General features: G+C 37.1%; 1 protein-coding gene across 1 annotated transcript; it reads left to right on the top strand.

Moving 5' to 3' along the window:
* Positions 1-46: 46 nt before the first annotated feature.
* CD164 (CD164 molecule) lies at positions 47-13,803 on the top strand. Its single transcript, XM_059941443.1, has 6 exons — positions 47-342; positions 3,285-3,368; positions 4,785-4,856; positions 6,322-6,357; positions 10,359-10,415; positions 12,070-13,803. The coding sequence occupies exons 1-6, from the start codon at positions 159-161 to the stop codon at positions 12,234-12,236; spliced, it is 600 nt and encodes a 199-aa protein (XP_059797426.1). The 5' UTR covers positions 47-158; the 3' UTR covers positions 12,237-13,803.
* Positions 13,804-18,279: the final 4,476 nt, after the last annotated feature.

The raw sequence follows: 18,279 nt of genomic DNA on the forward strand, positions 1-18,279 counted from the left end.
GTATCGCCGGCGCCCCGCCTCCGCACGCCGCCCTCACGTGACACCGGAGCGCTCCCGCGGGGGGAGCGGAGTCTGAGAGGCGGCGCCGCAGGGGACGGAGGGACGGGCGCAGTGTTGGGTGTCCTAGCTTTTTCTCCAAGGCCAGCGCGGAGGACGCGATGTCGGGGCTCTTCCGCCTGCTGCTTTTGGCCGCTGGCTGCCTGGCCACGCTCTGCGTGATGACCGCGGCTCAGAGCACCCCCCGGGCCCCGAAGGAGACTACACTCTCGGTTCTACCGAACACCACCACGACAACCCCGGTGCCGCCGCCGACGCTCCCGACGGTCACCACTCCAGCACCAGGTGGGCTCCGGCCCAACGGGCTTTCTGCTCTCGCCCGCGCGCCAGCCTGCCCGCCCGGCCGAGCCGCTCTCCCTGCGGGTGGTGCGCGCGGGGCCGGGGCGGGCCGCGGTCCGGCAACATGGCGGCCCGTCCGAGTCCGGCCGGGGACGGGCCGAGGTGGTCGCGGTTGGGGATCGCCCCGGGGGGAAGGGGCGGCTGAGCCTTAGGGCCGTTGGGCTGTTTACGACCCAACAGTGTCCTGACCGGAGGTGTTGTTTAAAAGTGCCTCGTGATCTCCAGCCTCAATTCAGGCTCCGAAAAGGGGACGTGGCTTTCTTCCGTGGTGGCGGCAGTGAGGTTGATTATGGGGCGAGGCTACCGCCTCCAAAGTTGGCGATGAGACCGAACTCCCTCTCTCTGGGGTTAGTCGTTTGTCCACCCAGATCTTCTTTTCGAAGGGAGGCTTCTCCCGAAGTTGGCGAAAGAAGGAAAGACGCTGCAGGCTAATGCTCGCTGGTGTCTCAGCGCTAGGTCTGAAAAAATAAGTCGCTTGAGATTTAATTACATCGGTTTGGCGGGTAGGTATGGGATATATTTGAGGCTTGAGTATTTAATTAATTAAAGTTTTGCACTCCGTGCTGTGTGCAAAGGAGAAAAAGTACCCATTCGTGTACCCGGTGCTTCGCATATATCTGTTAGTATTTTAGGCTAAACTAGAAGATAAGTGGTGAAACCTAGGAGGTGGATGGAGATGAAGTAACTCCGCCAGAACCGTATGTTTAGTAGATTGTGAGGCTGAGATTGGAACCCAGGTTTGATCGTTTTTCTAAAACTCGATCAGGACCTTTTGTTAAGCTCTGCAGTCGATTTGGAGACTGGTTGAGGCATACACTGAATCTTACAGCAGAAATTGTCAATGCCGTGACAACACTGCGCGAGAGGAGGGAAGATAAATTTTAGATAAGGTGAAGAACTTCCTTAGATATTTAGAACTTGCAGTCTAGTGTGATTGGTTATCCTAGTTAATATTGGGTAAGGAGTAACTGGCATATAGACCGAAGACTTGCTGAAGTGTAAGAATTTTTACCTTTTTTTTTTCTTTTTCAGGCCGATCACGTTGTTTTACAATATCTTCTCTAGTTTTTGTATTTTGTAGGAGTTTAATTACATATATAGTAAACTTAATGTTATTTGTTAGATTTAGAAAGATATAATGGCAAAATTCAAACATCTTTTACTGAAGAAAGGAAATTGCAGTACAATACTGGAGATTCTAACCGCACTATTTCTAAGATGATAGAGCAGAATTTGTTTCGTTTTCCGCTTATTTGGTAGTTTCCTCCTAGAATTTTTTTTTGGGGGGGGGAGTGGGGTGGGGTGTGTGTGAGTTTAAAGAGAGGCTTGGAAATATGTTAATTGCATTTGTGTAATTGAAATGAGTGCAAAGGAGATGATTTGTGTTTTATGTTAAGTGGTGGTTGGATAAACTGCAGTCTGAAAGGCAGCAAGTTTAGTTCGTTGTAAGTAACATACACTGTGCTACCCAAATATTCATCATCAAGCACAAAAGATTTTAAACAACTAACATTTTTCATGTGTATACAAACCTCTGAAGAACTTATTTCTACTTTGTTACTCCCTGCCACTCCCCAAAGGGTACAGTATATGTCCCAATCTCTGATAAATATTGAAATGCAATGTTTTTGTGCAGAACTATTTTTTTAGGCACGGGGAAAGCAAATGAGAATGTTTTTTGGAGGCATCTAGCTTCTAGGAAAATGTATAGAGCCTATTTCTATAGTCCATTTGTTTGTCCAGACTTTGAATTGTAGTTAGCTGCCTTTGATGTCCTGTCTCAGAGCCATTTGGCTTAAATTATTGACAAAGACCTTGCTAACTTGTTAAATTATGTGACTGTAGCCCCCTCCAGATGTGTTGTCTCTTACCCTCCCGTCATGGAAAACCCCGGAAAAAGTGGACCATTTATGAATTACCGATCTCAGATTTTTCAGCATAGGCATCATCGGAGCTTGGGTTCAACCTGTAATAAATCTTTATTACTATTAAAAAATTCCAGTTTGCATCTGATGTTTTGGGGCAGTGATTTCCCTGTGTATAGTGTTGTTGGCCTTTTTCCAGTATTTTTCTTTTTAAACAGCCTATTTTCCAGTATTTTTCTTTTTTAAACAGCCCTTTTTCCAGTATTTTTCCAGTATTTTTCTTTTTTAAGGATGCCTCAAGAAACTCTTGAGTGTCTGAAATAGTTGCTGTGCAAAAAGGGGTTGTTTAGATAGGTACCAAGAAATATTGAGCGTTCCCACTAGCTTGTGCTTTTTTCCCCTCTTTCTCTTGAGTTGACCTCTGGCTTCATAAGTTTTTTATAATAATAGGAATTTTTTAGTAAGCCACTTTATAATTTTTTTTTCTGTGTGTGGTTTTAAAAAAACACATTAGATCTACCCTCTTAATAGATTTTAAGTGTACTGTACAGTATTAACTATAAGCACAGAAGATCTCCAGAATTTTTCATCTTGCTTGAAGCTTTATACTCATTGAACAGCAAGCCTCCATTTCCCCTCTCCCAGCTCCTGGCAACCACCATTTTACTTTCTGCTTCAGACTTTGACCATTTTAGATACTTTATATAAGTGGAATCATGCAGTATTTGTTCTTCTGTGACTGGCTATTTTCACTTAGCATAATGTCCTCAAGGTTCATCCATGTTGTAGTGTATAACAGGATTTCTTTTTTTTTAATGGCTGAATAGTATTCCGTTGTATGTGTATAGCATATTTATCCGTTCATCTGTGGATGGGTTATAAAGTTTTGCCATTTTCCTGCATTAGTAAGTCTGGTACTGTATGTAATACTTGCTGCTGTTTATAAAAGGTAACTAGTACAAACTCAAAATGAGATACCAATTAATTGATTTTATATATTTTAACCCCCACTCTTACCCCCAGAAATCTGTGAAAGCCGCAACAACTGTGTTTCCTGTTTTGACGCTAATGCTGCTAACACTACCTGCTTTTGGATAGAATGTAAAGGTAAGAAACTTTGGGATTGCTTTAATTTTGAGAGTTCAATATTGTTTTGTTCTAACATTTAAAAAATACTGCAAGGTATTCTTGAACACTTGAAAGTTATGTAAAACATTTGGGATGGTGTGCACTATTTATTTTGCAAATCAAATACTTTTCCTTTAAACTTTAACCAGTTGCTTAATACTCTCCCTAAAATCTTTTGTTGTCTCCCATGCTCCCCCCTTTAATTTCTTAGACTTGATAATTAAGGCTCAATAGCTTTAAACGGAAGAGAAATTTTAGACCTTTGTGGTTAGGTTAAGTATACTAGTACACTGAAATTAGCTGTGAAAGAAAGCTGTGGGATTTTCCCCTGAAAACTGTTCCCCAGAAAAATGTTTGAGGCATTTATCTCCTGTAGATGTCCTACTAGATGAACTATAAAGAGACCTCATGAAGCATTGTTGGATACTTAGATATGGGAGAATGAGGTGGGAAAAAGTGACTTTTTTTGTGCTATTGTTAAGTTTTAAAGTTATCTTTGATTGAGGGATAAAGAGCTAGATGGAGATAGTTTGAAATGCCAGTAAGGTTTTTGTTAGAACCACTGGATTACAGCATAAATTATTCTGTTTTCTTAAGGTAAGATGGTTGCATTTTTTTCTTATCAGTAAAACAATCTCTCGGGTTTTTTTTTTATATAAAGAAAAAGCCAAAGCTACATGTTAAGCTTTTTTATTCTTCATTGAAAAATTTAAGAGTTCTGGAAATTGTCACTATGTAACAAAGTTTAAAAGCCTCTTTTAAAATTAAGGTATTAGCTTAAGTTTGAATTAAATTAACTTCTTTGTTGTGTAAGGGTCACTTTTCTTTAGCTGATAAAATGGAATTTAAGAGTGTGCGCCTCCCATCTTGTATGGCAGAGTTGGCAAGTTTTGGAGATTGAATGCCTGCCTTACTGTAGGATATGTTGGGGAAGGCTTTCCCTTGCTGATGTTACAAGTCTTCCCATCCAGGAAGGTGGTTTTAGAAAGTGTAGAAGACTAAAGCAGAGATCTGGAACAGAGATCCCACTGCTGCTGTGGGGCACCTCCTGTGTTTACTAAGCCTTTATTAGTATCTAAGGACTTCTCCCTACTGACTCAGCCCTCTTGTGGATTCTAGCAACCTTCCTGGTATAGTACCACAATTCTGAGATATACGTGTTTCTGACTTAACTGTTCAGTATGTTCATGTGGATTTTAAAAGGATGTTTGGAGAGATCCTGTGTAATATGTCTAAAACAATGGGAAAAAGATAATAATAAAGTATTTGGTTTATCTGTGGACTTCTAGAGAGTTTATACCTGAGTTCGATTTTTGGAAGCAACTCTGGAGCATAGTAACGAAGTCAGAGATAATGTGAATAATTGATGCTCTTCCCATCCCCTTCCAATAACAGATACAAGCTACTGTTCAGATAATTCAACAGTTAGTGATTGCAAGGTGGTGAACAGCACGGAATTCTGTACTGGTAAGTATTCACATTGGCGTCTGGGAAGAGTGGCCACAAAGAGGTATGGAAGATCATTGCCTCAGGAAGCCTTATTTCAATATTTGGTTTAAAGCATTTCCATAATTCTAATCTCGTTACAAACTTGGATCTGAATAGTATATTCATATTGATTGCTCAAAGGACAGTGTTCTGAAGCTTGATTTAGTCATTTGCTGGTACATACTGTGGAGTGCTGTAGGTACAGATATCTCCTCCTCTACGTTTTTTTTTTTTAACTCTTCCAGATACTCACTGTATTTTACACCCTCTCTTTATTTGCATTTTACAGGCCTGGACAACCTTGTTCTGGCACTTTCTTGATTATGGTACTGGTGATTATCACAGTCTGGAGCATAGTTTGTGCTATGGTTAAATGAATCCTCTCTGTATTCCTCCATTTTCTGTACTTTGGTTTGGGGAACTTGATTATTTAACCTTTATTCCTTGCCCAGGAAATAGTTTAAAAAAATTCCTAGATGAAAACTGATTTTTCTAACAAGATTATAAATTAATTAGAAAGTCAAACTCCTGATTTGGTGTGTAGATAATAAATAGAATAAAAGATTTTTCTAGAGTGTGTCAGTAACTTTGAAAGACTACCTGTAACTATTTAATTTTGGTAGGGGTTTCCCCATTCCTCTCCCCTCTCCCCATTCCCAACTTGAACTTTGTAACTGAAACTTTCGTTAGTATGAGATCAGTTATACCCAATGTAGAGTCCCTAATATGGTTTAGGTGGTAAATGAACAAACAGTTTTAATACTTATTTTAATGTGTGTGTACCTGTGATTTTATAATGATATTGCTTAGAAGTAAGATTAAGTATAGAATTTTAAAATACATTGAAGAAAAACTGAATAAGTAATTCTACTCATTTGATGTATCAGTTAGAATTAGTTTTGGCTATCAAGGACATAAAACCCCAAATTAAAATGGTTTAACTGATAGATTAATTTGGCTCTCGTGTAAAGTAAATCTGGGTTTCAGTGCAGCTAGAGGGCTAGAGAGGCATCTCTACAACCATTAGAGACCCAGGCTCCTTCTAGGTTTTTACTGTGTCGTTCCTCAGAAATGGCTTTGACCTTATTCTCCAAGGTGAATGCTTATGTTCCAGCCATCAAAATGGTTTTCCTGCCAACAGGAAGAGGGAGGGAAAGTGAGAGACCTCTACCTTACAGATATTTCCTAGCAGTTGCACATGGCTACCTAGCTGCAGGGGAGGCTAAGAAATGTCTTTGCATGGGAGGGTGTCACTAAAAATTGGTGCTATTTCTAAAGAAGGGAAGGCCAATACTGGGACAGAGCAACTATCTACTCCATATGTGGCACTTAAATGAAAACATTGTAAAAGTGGTACTCAGATGACTGCAGGTTGGGAAATAGTGTTACAGATTGTGATATTTTAGACAGCTTTGACTTACATGTTTGTTTGTTTTTTAAATAGTGCCCACTGCCACAGCATTGCCAACCAATTCTACAGGTAATACAAGATAATTGACTCTTTTCCCCCTCTTTTGAAGCTTTTTTTTGATGAATAACTTTAGTAATTAAATATCTAAAAATCATTGGTATGATTTTTAAAATGAGTAGACATAGTCTTGGACTACAATAATTACATTAATGTGTACTATTTGTGACAGTGAAGCATAACTATAGTGTTTCACGTTCATTGAATTTGAGCAGATTTGCCATAGCTTTGTACGTTGAGTCTGCAAACAGCTTTTTGTGCATTTTGTGGAACTCTAAGGAAATATAGACGCCTAAAGGAAATTAATTCTCATCATCCATAGGTACACCAAAAGGTTTTCAGTTCTTCCAGACTTTTCTCTGTGTGTATCTAAATAAATATACTTATTAGGAAATTGGATGATATGCCCATGCAGGTTTGAATTGTTCTCCCTCTTACTGCACACATTGTTGTATGCACTTTACTCATCTACTCTTGGTTGGATAGTTAGGTCATCTTTCATTCTTCATGCAGTGAATATCTTATAGGAAAGTATTTGCTGTCATCTCTGGTAGGATTGATTCAAATAGCATTCTGTGTCAGAGGATATGATTATCTTAAGACTCTTAATACTGATTGCTTCCCAGAAAGATATGCTTTTCATTCCTGTCAACAACTGGAAAGTTTTTTACCACATCTTCAACAGCATTAAATAATATCTCCTTGTATAAATCTTTACCAATTTGATAGTAAGAGTAAATAATTAAAAAACCTCTTCTCCAGGACAAGTACTAGGCTAGAAGATAGGGATATAGGAACACAAGTAAGATAGTATTTTGTCTATTGTAGGAACTATGGAAGGTCAGGAAGCACAGTGTGTTGGGGGATTTGTAGGAAGGTGTGTGTGTTGAGTAATATGTGGTGACAGCTTCCTGGAGATGTTGACTGAGTCTTGAAATTACACTGGTAAAATCTGAGGGGAACTTCCCAAGTGGAGCAGGCTGGTTAGCTCATGTGAAGGAGAGGTAAAAGAGTATAATAAAGTCAGGGAATTGGCATTTGGAGTGTCCACTACAAGGCAAGAACAAGTTAAGCTGGACAGTCAACAGGTCAAGAGCCAGATTGGGAAGCGCCATTGTATACTTTGCTGGTGGGTTTGAAGCATGATGAGATTTGCATTTTAATAAAATAACTTACTTTAACTGTGTAGAGAGGTGATTGGAAAGAGGCAAGAGTGAACACAAATGAGATATGCTGTTGTAGTAATTCTAGAGAACTAATAGCGGAGGAGTTGCAGATGTATGCAAATTGGCTTAGGAAGTAGAAAGGAAAGAACTTGATGATTGAGGTGATGGGAGAACTCTTTGCTACACAGCACAGATAAGTTAACCAGTGTAGGCAGTGGTAGAGTCCACTGGAGCAGCTTTGAGAGAGAACAGGGCTTGAGGACCAAGCTCTTGGGAACAGCAATGTCTAAGAGGTGGGAAGAGGACTGGATAGGAAACTGAGTAGGGTTGGGCAGAGAAGCAAGCCCAGAGACGTGTGCCTAAGAAAACCTGTGTTTGTGTGTGTATGTGTTTTAAGTGTAGTTTTTTAGAGGAAAAAGTGGTCAAATGGTGAAACAAAGCTAAGAACTCATTTTGAAAGACTTTGGCATTGTTGAGCTAGCTTGTACTGGCTTCTGCTGGCACAGCTCATCCCACCTGTACCCTCGGTGATGCTATGTTGGCAGCTTGAAGTAATGGCTACAATGGGAGTAGTCACTCCATGGAAATCTGCAAATTCTACAGGACGTATTTTGGAGAGCAAACAGTGGTGTGCTCATAAAACCAGAAGTCATTGACAAGGAGGATGTTGTTAAAAGTTGATGAAAGCAGAGATAGTGAAAGAATATGAATTTCCAGAAGGTAGGATATGAACAGAGAGGGGGAGAGGAGGAAATAGTTTCCCCAAAACTATTGTGGGTTGCTTTTCATTTCTTCCTTACGAATCTTGATGTAGTTCTACTTGCTTCACACTGGGTTCTCCTGTGATCTCCTTGAGTGTCTTTTGTTTTCTCTCTCTTTGGTTCTGTGAAGTGGAAGGAGGTCATGGCTTGCTTGCAGAAAATGCATCAATTGAGTGGTAATTAGTGGTTGAAGAGCAGCGTTTATAATGGTCTCTTTCCGTGTCAGCTGCTGAAGAGAGCAAGTGAAAAATAAAGGAACTGTTAAAGAAACAATGCAAGGAGAATCTGATTTATGTAGATAGGCTTTCAATGGGGTTAATTATATAGTCTTCCACCAGTACAAATAATATAAGTATATAAACATAAATAAAAATATTTATAGGTAACAATATCTTACAGTAGAATGACTAAATTATATTAGAAATACAGTGGAAAATATATATTAAGTAGAAAACAAACTGTGTTAAGTAGTTCCAGTACAGTTTTATTTTTTTGTTGTATATATGTCTAGAAAAATGGCCAGCAGGAAGTAACATGTTTCTCAGAGTGATAGAATCACTTAAATGCTTCTACTGTATTTTCTAAATTTTCTATCACCAGTAGCAGCTTTTATAACCTATGAATTATTTTTTTAAATGAAAGGAACATAGGGTAGGTCAACAAGGTATTCCCTAAGTAGTGCCTGATTTTGAAAATTTTACCAGTGTAATACTTTGGTCAAAAGTAAAAATATGTAAATGTTTTGCCTATTTCAAAAAATGAATTATTTTTGAAAAAGTGAGGGCAACTTCTACAAATACCCGAAAATTAAACCTCATAGCTCTGCCTTCATTGATTTTGTAGTGGGCTTCTAATGCTTCAGAGATTTAAACCAGTGCAGATTTCAAAATTAAAAAAAAAAAAAATATATATATATATATATATGTATATTTTACCATGTTCAGAGGGTGGGTAGTGAGAAACAAATAGCAAATTTGCAAATTTTTTCCCCTAATGTTATCAGACAAAATTAGTATTTTAAGATTGAAAAGAATTTGATATATGTTTAATTTATGAAGTGTATTTTTTGTTTCACAAAATGTATAAGCAACAAAAACTTTGAAGGGATTGTGAGTCTTAAAATAACCATACCCTCTAATCTAGGAATTCTGTATAAGAATCAGTCCTATCAGAGATGAGATCAAATATTGCCCTGTAAGATGTTCATAGCATGCAGAAATGAAAGATGACCTAACTGTCCAACCAAAAGCTGGACCACGGTGCTTACAGTTAAGAGAGAAAGGGGTACAAATAAATGCGTGTGAACATATCATAGCGTTTACTAATATCTATTAGTAGTATCGATACTATCAGAAGTCTCAATATAGTGCTTTAGTTCCTAAAATGTTTTTACATTCAAACTGATTCTTCCCATGAGTGCATTTCTTTAGAGACACTCATGCAGTATGGTAGATGAGAGCTTACCCTTGGGCTCTTAACATCATTTAGATGGGGAATTATGGCCCCAGGGCACCTGTTCTTTTAAATAAAATTTTTTGGAACACAGCCATGTCCATTCATTTGCTTGTTGTCTTTGACTGCTGGTGCATCACACAGTGCACAAAGTCTAAAATATTTACTGTCTGCCTCATTAAGAAAAGTTTTCCAAGCCCTTGAAATGAAGAAGATAAGCAAATCTTGATACTTACATAGACTGAATTGTGTTTGTTTCTTACCATGACTTATTAATAGTTTTTGTCTTGGAAGCAAGATTATTGGGGAAGAACTTGTAGTTCCCTCACCTAAATACTAATTCTTGCCCTTCTGTATGTCTTTTTGCAACTTTATCCAGGTGTATACATAAATTTTTATACTTAGATATGTACATAGATGTTAACATAGATAGAATTTTATGATTGCTTAATGTTTTAAAATACACTTCAAAGCTAATATTTTGGATGCATAGATATGTTAGTGAACCATTAACTGAGATTTGGCCTTTATTCTCTAAAAAATTTGAAAGCGTGTTGAAGTGGTAGTAGTGTTTCTAAAAGATGCTAGATAATTGAGAAATTTAAGTTTTTAATACATTTTGTTTACATTCCAGCTAAAACCACAACTCTGCCTTCCCCTTCTACAGCTTCCACCACAGCTACTACATCAGGTAATTGAGGTTTTTTTAAACTAACAGTGAGGTAGGATGTGTGTGCAGTGTTGCCTTTTACTATTTCTGCTATCACTGTCCAATTTTATTCATGAATAGTTATGAACTGAAATTCATCTCTTGTATTTGGAGGACCAAGATAGTAGGCTGTTAAAGCAATAATGATATGTTTGCTGAGAGTCCTCTTCTGGATTTTTAAAGTGTAACCACATTTGGCATGACATGTTAGAATTAAATGGTAATGGTTTTCCAAAACCCTTTTAGTACAACCTGTAGGTGAAATCTAATTTCTTATAGCTTAAAAATTAAATACTGATTACTGTTAGGGATTGGTTGTGTGGTGTATTAGACCATGACAGTTTGAGTGAAGGTAATATAGCCATCCTTTTTGCTGTGAAGGGTCTAAAAAGCCAAGATCACTACCAAATGTGCACCTCATTCATATTTCTTACCATTTCTTATTTTCCTTTGTAACCTTTGATAGTGTGTGTGAAAATTAACTTTTTATTAATTAATGATTTGACGTTATTAACTAAATCATATTTAGGTTATGCCACAGGGCACTGTAGGTACATAGGTTAGGAACCCTTCCCTCCAGCCATATTTATAATACTGTTTTGATTCTCATGAATATTTTATGGTTTTTTTGATCCTTTTGGTTTCATTCTTGTGCTACCTTTCTCTAAATTGCAGCGAAGCCATTCTATCTTCACAAGAAGAAATACGAACAGTTGTAATTAATTTTAAAGCTGGCCAACTTATACAGCCACAGGAACCAGTATATATTTGCTATTCCAGTTAAGAAAATAAAATTTATTTTAAATATAAAATTGCTGGGACTTCCCTGGTGGTCCAGTGGTTAAGAGTCCACGCTTCCACTGCAGGGGGCGTGGGTTGGATCCCTGGTCAGGGAACTAAGATCCTGTGTGCCGTGTGGCACAGCCAAAAATTTAAAAAAAAAGAAAAATTGCTTTTTGTTAAAGTGGATGGTGCTCCACTTGAAACATTTTAGTCTCTGAAAAGGAATTTTTGTTTTGTTTCTTGTTGAAACATTTTACTGCCTGAAAAGGAATTTAAATTTTTGTGCTTTATTTCCTTTGGTAATACTTTTTCATTATAAAATTTGCAGAGTAAAATTTAAATGCCTTTAATGATGAGTTCTGCTTGTTAGAATTACAAATTGCAGATTTATAAGATTATAATTGTAGATTATTAAGATTATTTTTGTAATTTGAAAAAGTAATCAAATTTTTATTTACCTTATATATTTAGTAAAATGCAAAAGTTGTATAAATTTTAAACACAAATATTAATATTTACTTTAGCAATTAACTAAAATATGTAGTCTGAAGAAACCAAGTTTTAAAAGTGCTTGACATGTTCCCAGGGCATAATGTGCCAGGAGAGTCATTTTTGTCATTTTCATATTTGAAATTATATAGCAGCATTGACCATTTGATGTTGCTGGATAGAATGAAGAACGGGATTGATAAATGGTTGTCTTCCTCAATTAGGAAGCTGTAAAGACTTGACACAAGAGGAAATACTTTATAGAATTTAACACATGGCAAAAAAGAAGCTCAGGTGAGTCTTGAAATTATCATAGAGGATCATGAGACTTATTAAGTGTTATTTCTTTCATTTCATTTAACAGGTACAACTAATACCACTTTAACTCCGACTTCACAACCTGCGCGGAAGTCTACGTTTGATGCAGCCAGTTTCATTGGAGGAATTGTCCTTGTCTTGGGTGTGCAGGCTGTAATTTTCTTTCTCTATAAATTCTGCAAATCTAAAGAACGAAACTACCACACTCTGTAAACAGACCCGCTAAATTAACAAGGACTGGTGTGTAACTCACTGAAACCAAAATATTATCTTTCAAGATGTCCCACATGGAAGACGCTATTCTAGGATCTTTAATTTTTCAAAGGATGCATATAGGAGCATCGCCCTTGAAGAAAAATCAGTTAAATCTGTTTGCTCAACGGGAATATTTAAAATATTCTGCATGAATCCTTGTGGCTGTCTTCTTTTATTTTAAATGGCTGCTGCTGTGGGATTATGTTCTCTCTTCTTGACATGCCAAATGTAACTCTGTAAGTGATGGAAAACATTGTCCTGCTCAGACAACCTCATGACTCTTTTGGCAATTTACATGTAGTCATTTTAAAGCCTGAAAGCTGCATTTTTTCATCCTAACTCAGGATGTAGTTTAGTGACCAGAATTGAGAAGAATGTGCCAAATGAGCATCAGTCAGGTGGATTTGGGGCTGTCATTGCAAAAGTGGAATAAATTTATAAATTTAGTATCCTTAGAGTAAAATTTTGTGCTTGATAAGTTATTTTTTCTACATTAGAAAAAAGATGCCACACAGGGAATTACATTCCAGATTTAAAGAAATGAATGGAAAGGATACAAAACAAAGTGTAGCAGGTTATTGTTCATACTTGTAAAGCACCTTATATCATTGAGAAAATAAAGAACAGTGCCTTAAAAGACTGAAAGGTAGACTGTAACTTAAAATGTTGGTGATTTGTTCTTTCACATTAATGAAGGGAAAGGTTGGTCTGAGGATGTAACTGTTGATGTGAGCAGTAGTAAACCTGCTTTTAGATACCATACTGTTAGTATTTAATTGAAAACGTACCTACTTTATTTCAAGCCTGAGTAACTTAAAGGATGTTATACAAAGTCAAAAGCCTTCATCTATTGAATCTCCCAGCATTTTGCTTATGGCTGTTAAAAAGTATAGAGATAAAGTTGATTTAATTATATTTTCCTTTGTACTTCAAAAAATTATCCTAAAACTGTTGTACCTTAAAAGGATTTCCACAAAGCTTTCTGGAAAAGTAACTTCTGTAAGGCAAGAAAGAAAGAAGTTGTTTTAGAATCATTTATTAACTCTTTAAATGAGACAATCATTTTAAGTTTTGAGACAGCAAATGTGAGCAGTGTAATTTGAGAAAAAATTTTAGTTGATCAGATTACTGTAGATTTTTAAAGATGATTGCCCTGGATAAACAGGTTGTACTTTTTCTTTCTCCTTTTCCATCCTGTCTTCTCAGTTTCAATTGCTGTAGTATAATAAGCATGCATACTTTTATTTCTTTAGCTTCCTTATGAAGCACTAGTTTTTTCAGGTTTAGAGGGATACTTCTTCCCTGCCTTTGACACATTGGATTAGTTCAGAGGCTTAAGTCAGTTTAAAATGAGCTTTTGCTTTTCTAGGTCATTAAGGTTTTTTGTTTTAGTTTCTTTAGCCTATAGTGGCTGTGTTTAGCACTTGGTTTTCAATATTTTATAGTAAGAAATGACAAGTTGCTTTGGTCCATTTCATAAGCCAAAATTCCTTACATTTAGATAATTAAAGGTTCTTAAAATGAAGATTTACTGTTTCTTCTTTACTTGCTGGTACAGCTAAAGTTTGTTTTACTTGCACATTGGTACATATACATACCTAATGTTTTCAAGTGCCTTAATTGTTTAAAATCTCTGGCTTCAAAGGTTTTTGAGGAAAGGTAGGCTTACCTCACATTTTTGTTTCCCTCAGTAATATTTTAGGTACCTCACAAAAAATTTTATTATGGTGCCATGGCTATTAGTTTTTAGTGAGTGCTTTAAGATACAAGATTCAGTTGAAAATATACAGAATTTCCATTCTCCCAAAGTGGTAAAAATTAGCTACAATGGTATAATTGTCATTTACCTAGATAGGAATACCTTGCCACACATTAATGTTAACACTATAGCTATTTTTGTGAAAATATAGCTGATGAAGCCTCTCATCTTCTGTAATTTTGAATACTGCTCTAACAGAATCATAATATGGAATTACAAAAAGAGCTCTTACAACAGAACTCACAGGCTTTTCCCCTCTTCCTTTAGCAGTTTAGTATCTTGGGCCATTAATAATTTTTGGGTTCTTTTTAATCCAGAAGGTATATAGAAACCTTTTCAGATTTTTCATCTGATTTGTTCATTCAGATTGTAGTTCTATTAAAATCCCTTATTTTACCTTACAGATATTTGTTGCACAAACACTGCTGTATTTAGAAATTTCTATTTCAGTTCATTAAAAACTGCAAAACCAATCTGTATCATGTACCAAACTGATTTAAAATAAATCTACATGTTTGTTGGATTAATCTGCTCTTTTTTATTAACTAAAGTATGTTTTTATATTTTGATTATGAAGTTTGATGCTAGTGAGTTTACCTTAGTCTGTTGGGGGATGGCTTGTCTCCTCAGTTTTTCATCGCTCCTGAAGACTAGCAGATAGTAACTAAGGGACGTATTCATCAGTGGAGAACAGAGCCTTAGAAATGATAGTTGGAGGACTTGGTATGCCTGTGGGATTGACATGCAAGTTGATCTTCCTCAAATCATTAGAAATCATCTACTTATGTGCTAGTTAAGCAAGTATTTATGAGAATACCATCTGTTGTTAGATATCTGAAAGCTTGTTTGTGACTTTCTGCCTTATTCAGATTGCATATAAAGTAAAATTGGGTTTCTGTTCAGAGTCTTTGGTATAAATATCTAGGACCAAGCCACATGCTGGTATGTGAAATCTGGTTCTTTAGGCCCATGTTTGGGGCAACATTATATTCTATATTAAATCACAGAACTTGGACTAAGAAGAGAGAATAAGTACTCACCTATCAGCCTTAAAACCCAGAAGAGTGGATTGAAGGCTCCCAAAAACATTGCTAGAGAAAAATTGTTATTTTGATAAGAATGGTGTTCACAATAGGTTTTTTTCTTTTTTTTTTTTGATGATAATGAAAAGTCCTGTGTATTTCCCCATGTAGTTACCATCCCTGTGCTTTTCCTTAATTTGTGTAGATAACCTGTTGCTGGTGGTATCTACCTTCTGCCTAAAGGATGTCCTTTAACCTTGAACATTTCTAGTTTTGATGGTACAGGTATTGTTGATGAATTCTTCCAGTTTTTGTGTGTCTGCTTTCGTTTTTGAAAGACGTTTTCACTGGATAATAGAATTCTAGGTTGACATTTTTGCTTTTAGCCCTTTAATGATGTTGATCCAACATCTCACATGCATCGTGTCCTATGAGAAATCTCATCTTTATCTTTTGTTTCTCAGTACATGTTTTTTTTTTCCTCTTTTTGAAGATTTTTCTCCTTATCACTCATTTTGAGCATTTTGATTGTGATGTGCTATGCTGCAGTTTTCTTTGTCTCTTGTGGTTGAGGTTTGTTGAGTTTCTTTGGTTCTTCGTCACATTTGGAAAACTTTCAGCTATTATTTCATCAGGTATCTTTTTCTGTCCTTTCCATTCTCTGTGTTGGAGACTAATTACACAGAGGCTGCTAGAAGGTGACTTACAGTTTACCCATGCACTGTTTAGGTTTTTAAAAAATCTTTTTCTATTTCATGTCAGATTATTACCATCTTCAAGTTCACTAACAACTTCTGCTATGTCTAATCTGTTGTTAATCTTACCCAGTGTGTTTTTCATTTCAGGTGTCATCACTTTTAAAAGTTCAATTTGGGTGTTTTTCATGTTTCTACATGTTCCATCTTTACTTTTTGAACATATAACAGCTTTTAACATCTGGGTCAGTTTCTGTTCATTGACTTTTTTTTTCCCCCCTCATTATGGGTCATATTTTCCTACTTCTATGTAGGCTTGGTAATTTTTTATTGCATGCCAGACATAAATTTTAACTTGTTGGATGCTGGTTATTTTTGTTCTGGGACATAGTTGAAAACTATGAAAACAGTTGGATCCTTTCAGGTCTTGCTTTTAAGCTTTGTTAGGTGAGACCAGAGCATTTGTTCTAGGGCTAATTGTTCCCCAGTTCTGTGTACGTAGTGCCCCCTGGATTAAGAGGCTTTCTGGTCTGGGCTAGTGGAAACAGCGTCTATTCCTAGACTTGTGTGCGTTCCAGGTACTGTTTCCTCTAAACCTTTCCCCAGCCTTGGGTAGTTTCCTCATGTACATGTGCTGACCAATACATTGCCGAATACTTGAGGGGAGGGGTGCCCTCTGCAATTCTCTGGAGTTCCATTTCGTGTAGTTCTCTCCTCCCTGGTCCTCTGCCCTGGGAACTCCATCTCCCTTCGTCTCCCTTAACTTTCAGCTCCATCTCCTCAACTCAGGAAGTCCACTGAGCTCTGCCTGGTTGTTTCCTTCCTGCATCATGGCTTAGAAATTCAAGGCAGTAAGCTGGGTCGGTGGTTTTCTTTCCTTCGGGGATCACTATCCTCCTTTGCCTAAAGTCCAATGTATTGAAAACCACTGTTTAATGTGTTTTGTCTAGTTTTTCATTGGTTTCAGGGTATATCCAGTCTCTTATTTCATCTTGGCCGGAAGAAAAAGTTCAAGATAGGACTTTAGTTTTAATTTTTAATTATTTAAGTAATAAATACATTTTTTTTTTCTTGAACTATTACAGGTAAAGTCTGCTTTGACCATCCCTAGCCCCTTCCCCTTCCTTGCCCTCCTCCACTTTCCAGAGGTAATTACTAGAATTGGTTTGGTGTTAAACTCTTCCCCTCAGCAATTTATACACAGATAACTAAATGTACCCTTAAAAAAATATATGATGTGGATTTTAATTTTAACATTATCCTGCAACTTTTTTCCACTCATTAGCTATACCAAATTCTTAAATTCTGTTGGTATATGTAGTGTGAATATTGTAAGTATCTATCTATTGAAGCACAATTAGGTTGTAATTTGTAGTTTTTACTGTTTTCTAAAGAATATCTTTGTACCTGTCACCTTGTTTATATATGAATATTTCTCTAGAGTAAACATGGAGAAGTGAACAGCTACGTCACAGGGTTTCCACTTTAAAAATTTTAACACACTGAGATTGCCTTCCAGTCCCCACCAGCAGATATCAGAATGTTTTGTGTCCTTACCTTGATATTGGCAAAGTTAAATTTTAATATTCCGGTAAGTAGAATGATTTATTTGGTGACTATAATTAATTTGTACTTCCTCTGTGAATTGCCTGTTTTTCTATCGTCTTAACATTTTGTAGATTTTTTAATCTTAAAATATGCTGGGTGCTAACCTATGGTCAGTGGACTTTCTTCAATCACTATTTTCAAGTCTTTGATTTTGGTGTCTGTTTCAGCAGGAGACAGAAGCCACATAATATGAACAGGAAGATTTGACAGAAGTATTAACTGTAGGAGTAGATTGGAGTGATGGGGCATATTATCTGTAATGTTTTAAGAAATAAAAATCTGCAAAGCAGTAAAGAGAATAGCAAATCTAGGGAATAGCCACTATCTATGTTCCTTGTGGCTGGATTCCAGAAATCAAGATACAACCGTGGCTCTTGGGATGAAGCTTGTGAGAGCTGTAAATCCCTTGGCGATGGTGCCAGGGAAGCTATCCATGAGGAGATACTACACCAGTGGCAGTCTGTGAAGTCATCCAACAGGGGGTGCAGGGTAAGGTGACACTGTACTGCTAAGCTATATGCACTGCTAGAGCTGGGCACTGTAAGAACCTACCCAGAACCAGGAAGAGAAGTCCCTCCAGTACCTTCTACTGACAAAACATGCCACCTAGCAAAAGAAGTATTCATATGGCCCAGCTCCATTTTCACCATAATAATGGATGGAGCAGGCAACAAGGGGTAGATTCAAAGCCCTTGTTTCTAAATTTATGAACTTCCACTATACGATATTTCTTTTGCCCTTTGTCAGAACCTCAGTTGGTCAGGGTTCTTCACTTGGTGGAGTGACCCAAATATTCATTACCAAAGGTTCTGAATCCTCTAATTGTCCTACCTGTTTTGGTCGCTGTCATTTTTCATTAACCTTTTCTGTTTCTCTGGTACCCAGAGAATCCCCCGTGTTCCAGATATAGTCCTTGC

This window comes from Balaenoptera ricei, chromosome 12 (assembly GCF_028023285.1).
Source record: "Balaenoptera ricei isolate mBalRic1 chromosome 12, mBalRic1.hap2, whole genome shotgun sequence".
NCBI lineage: Eukaryota > Metazoa > Chordata > Mammalia > Artiodactyla > Balaenopteridae > Balaenoptera > Balaenoptera ricei.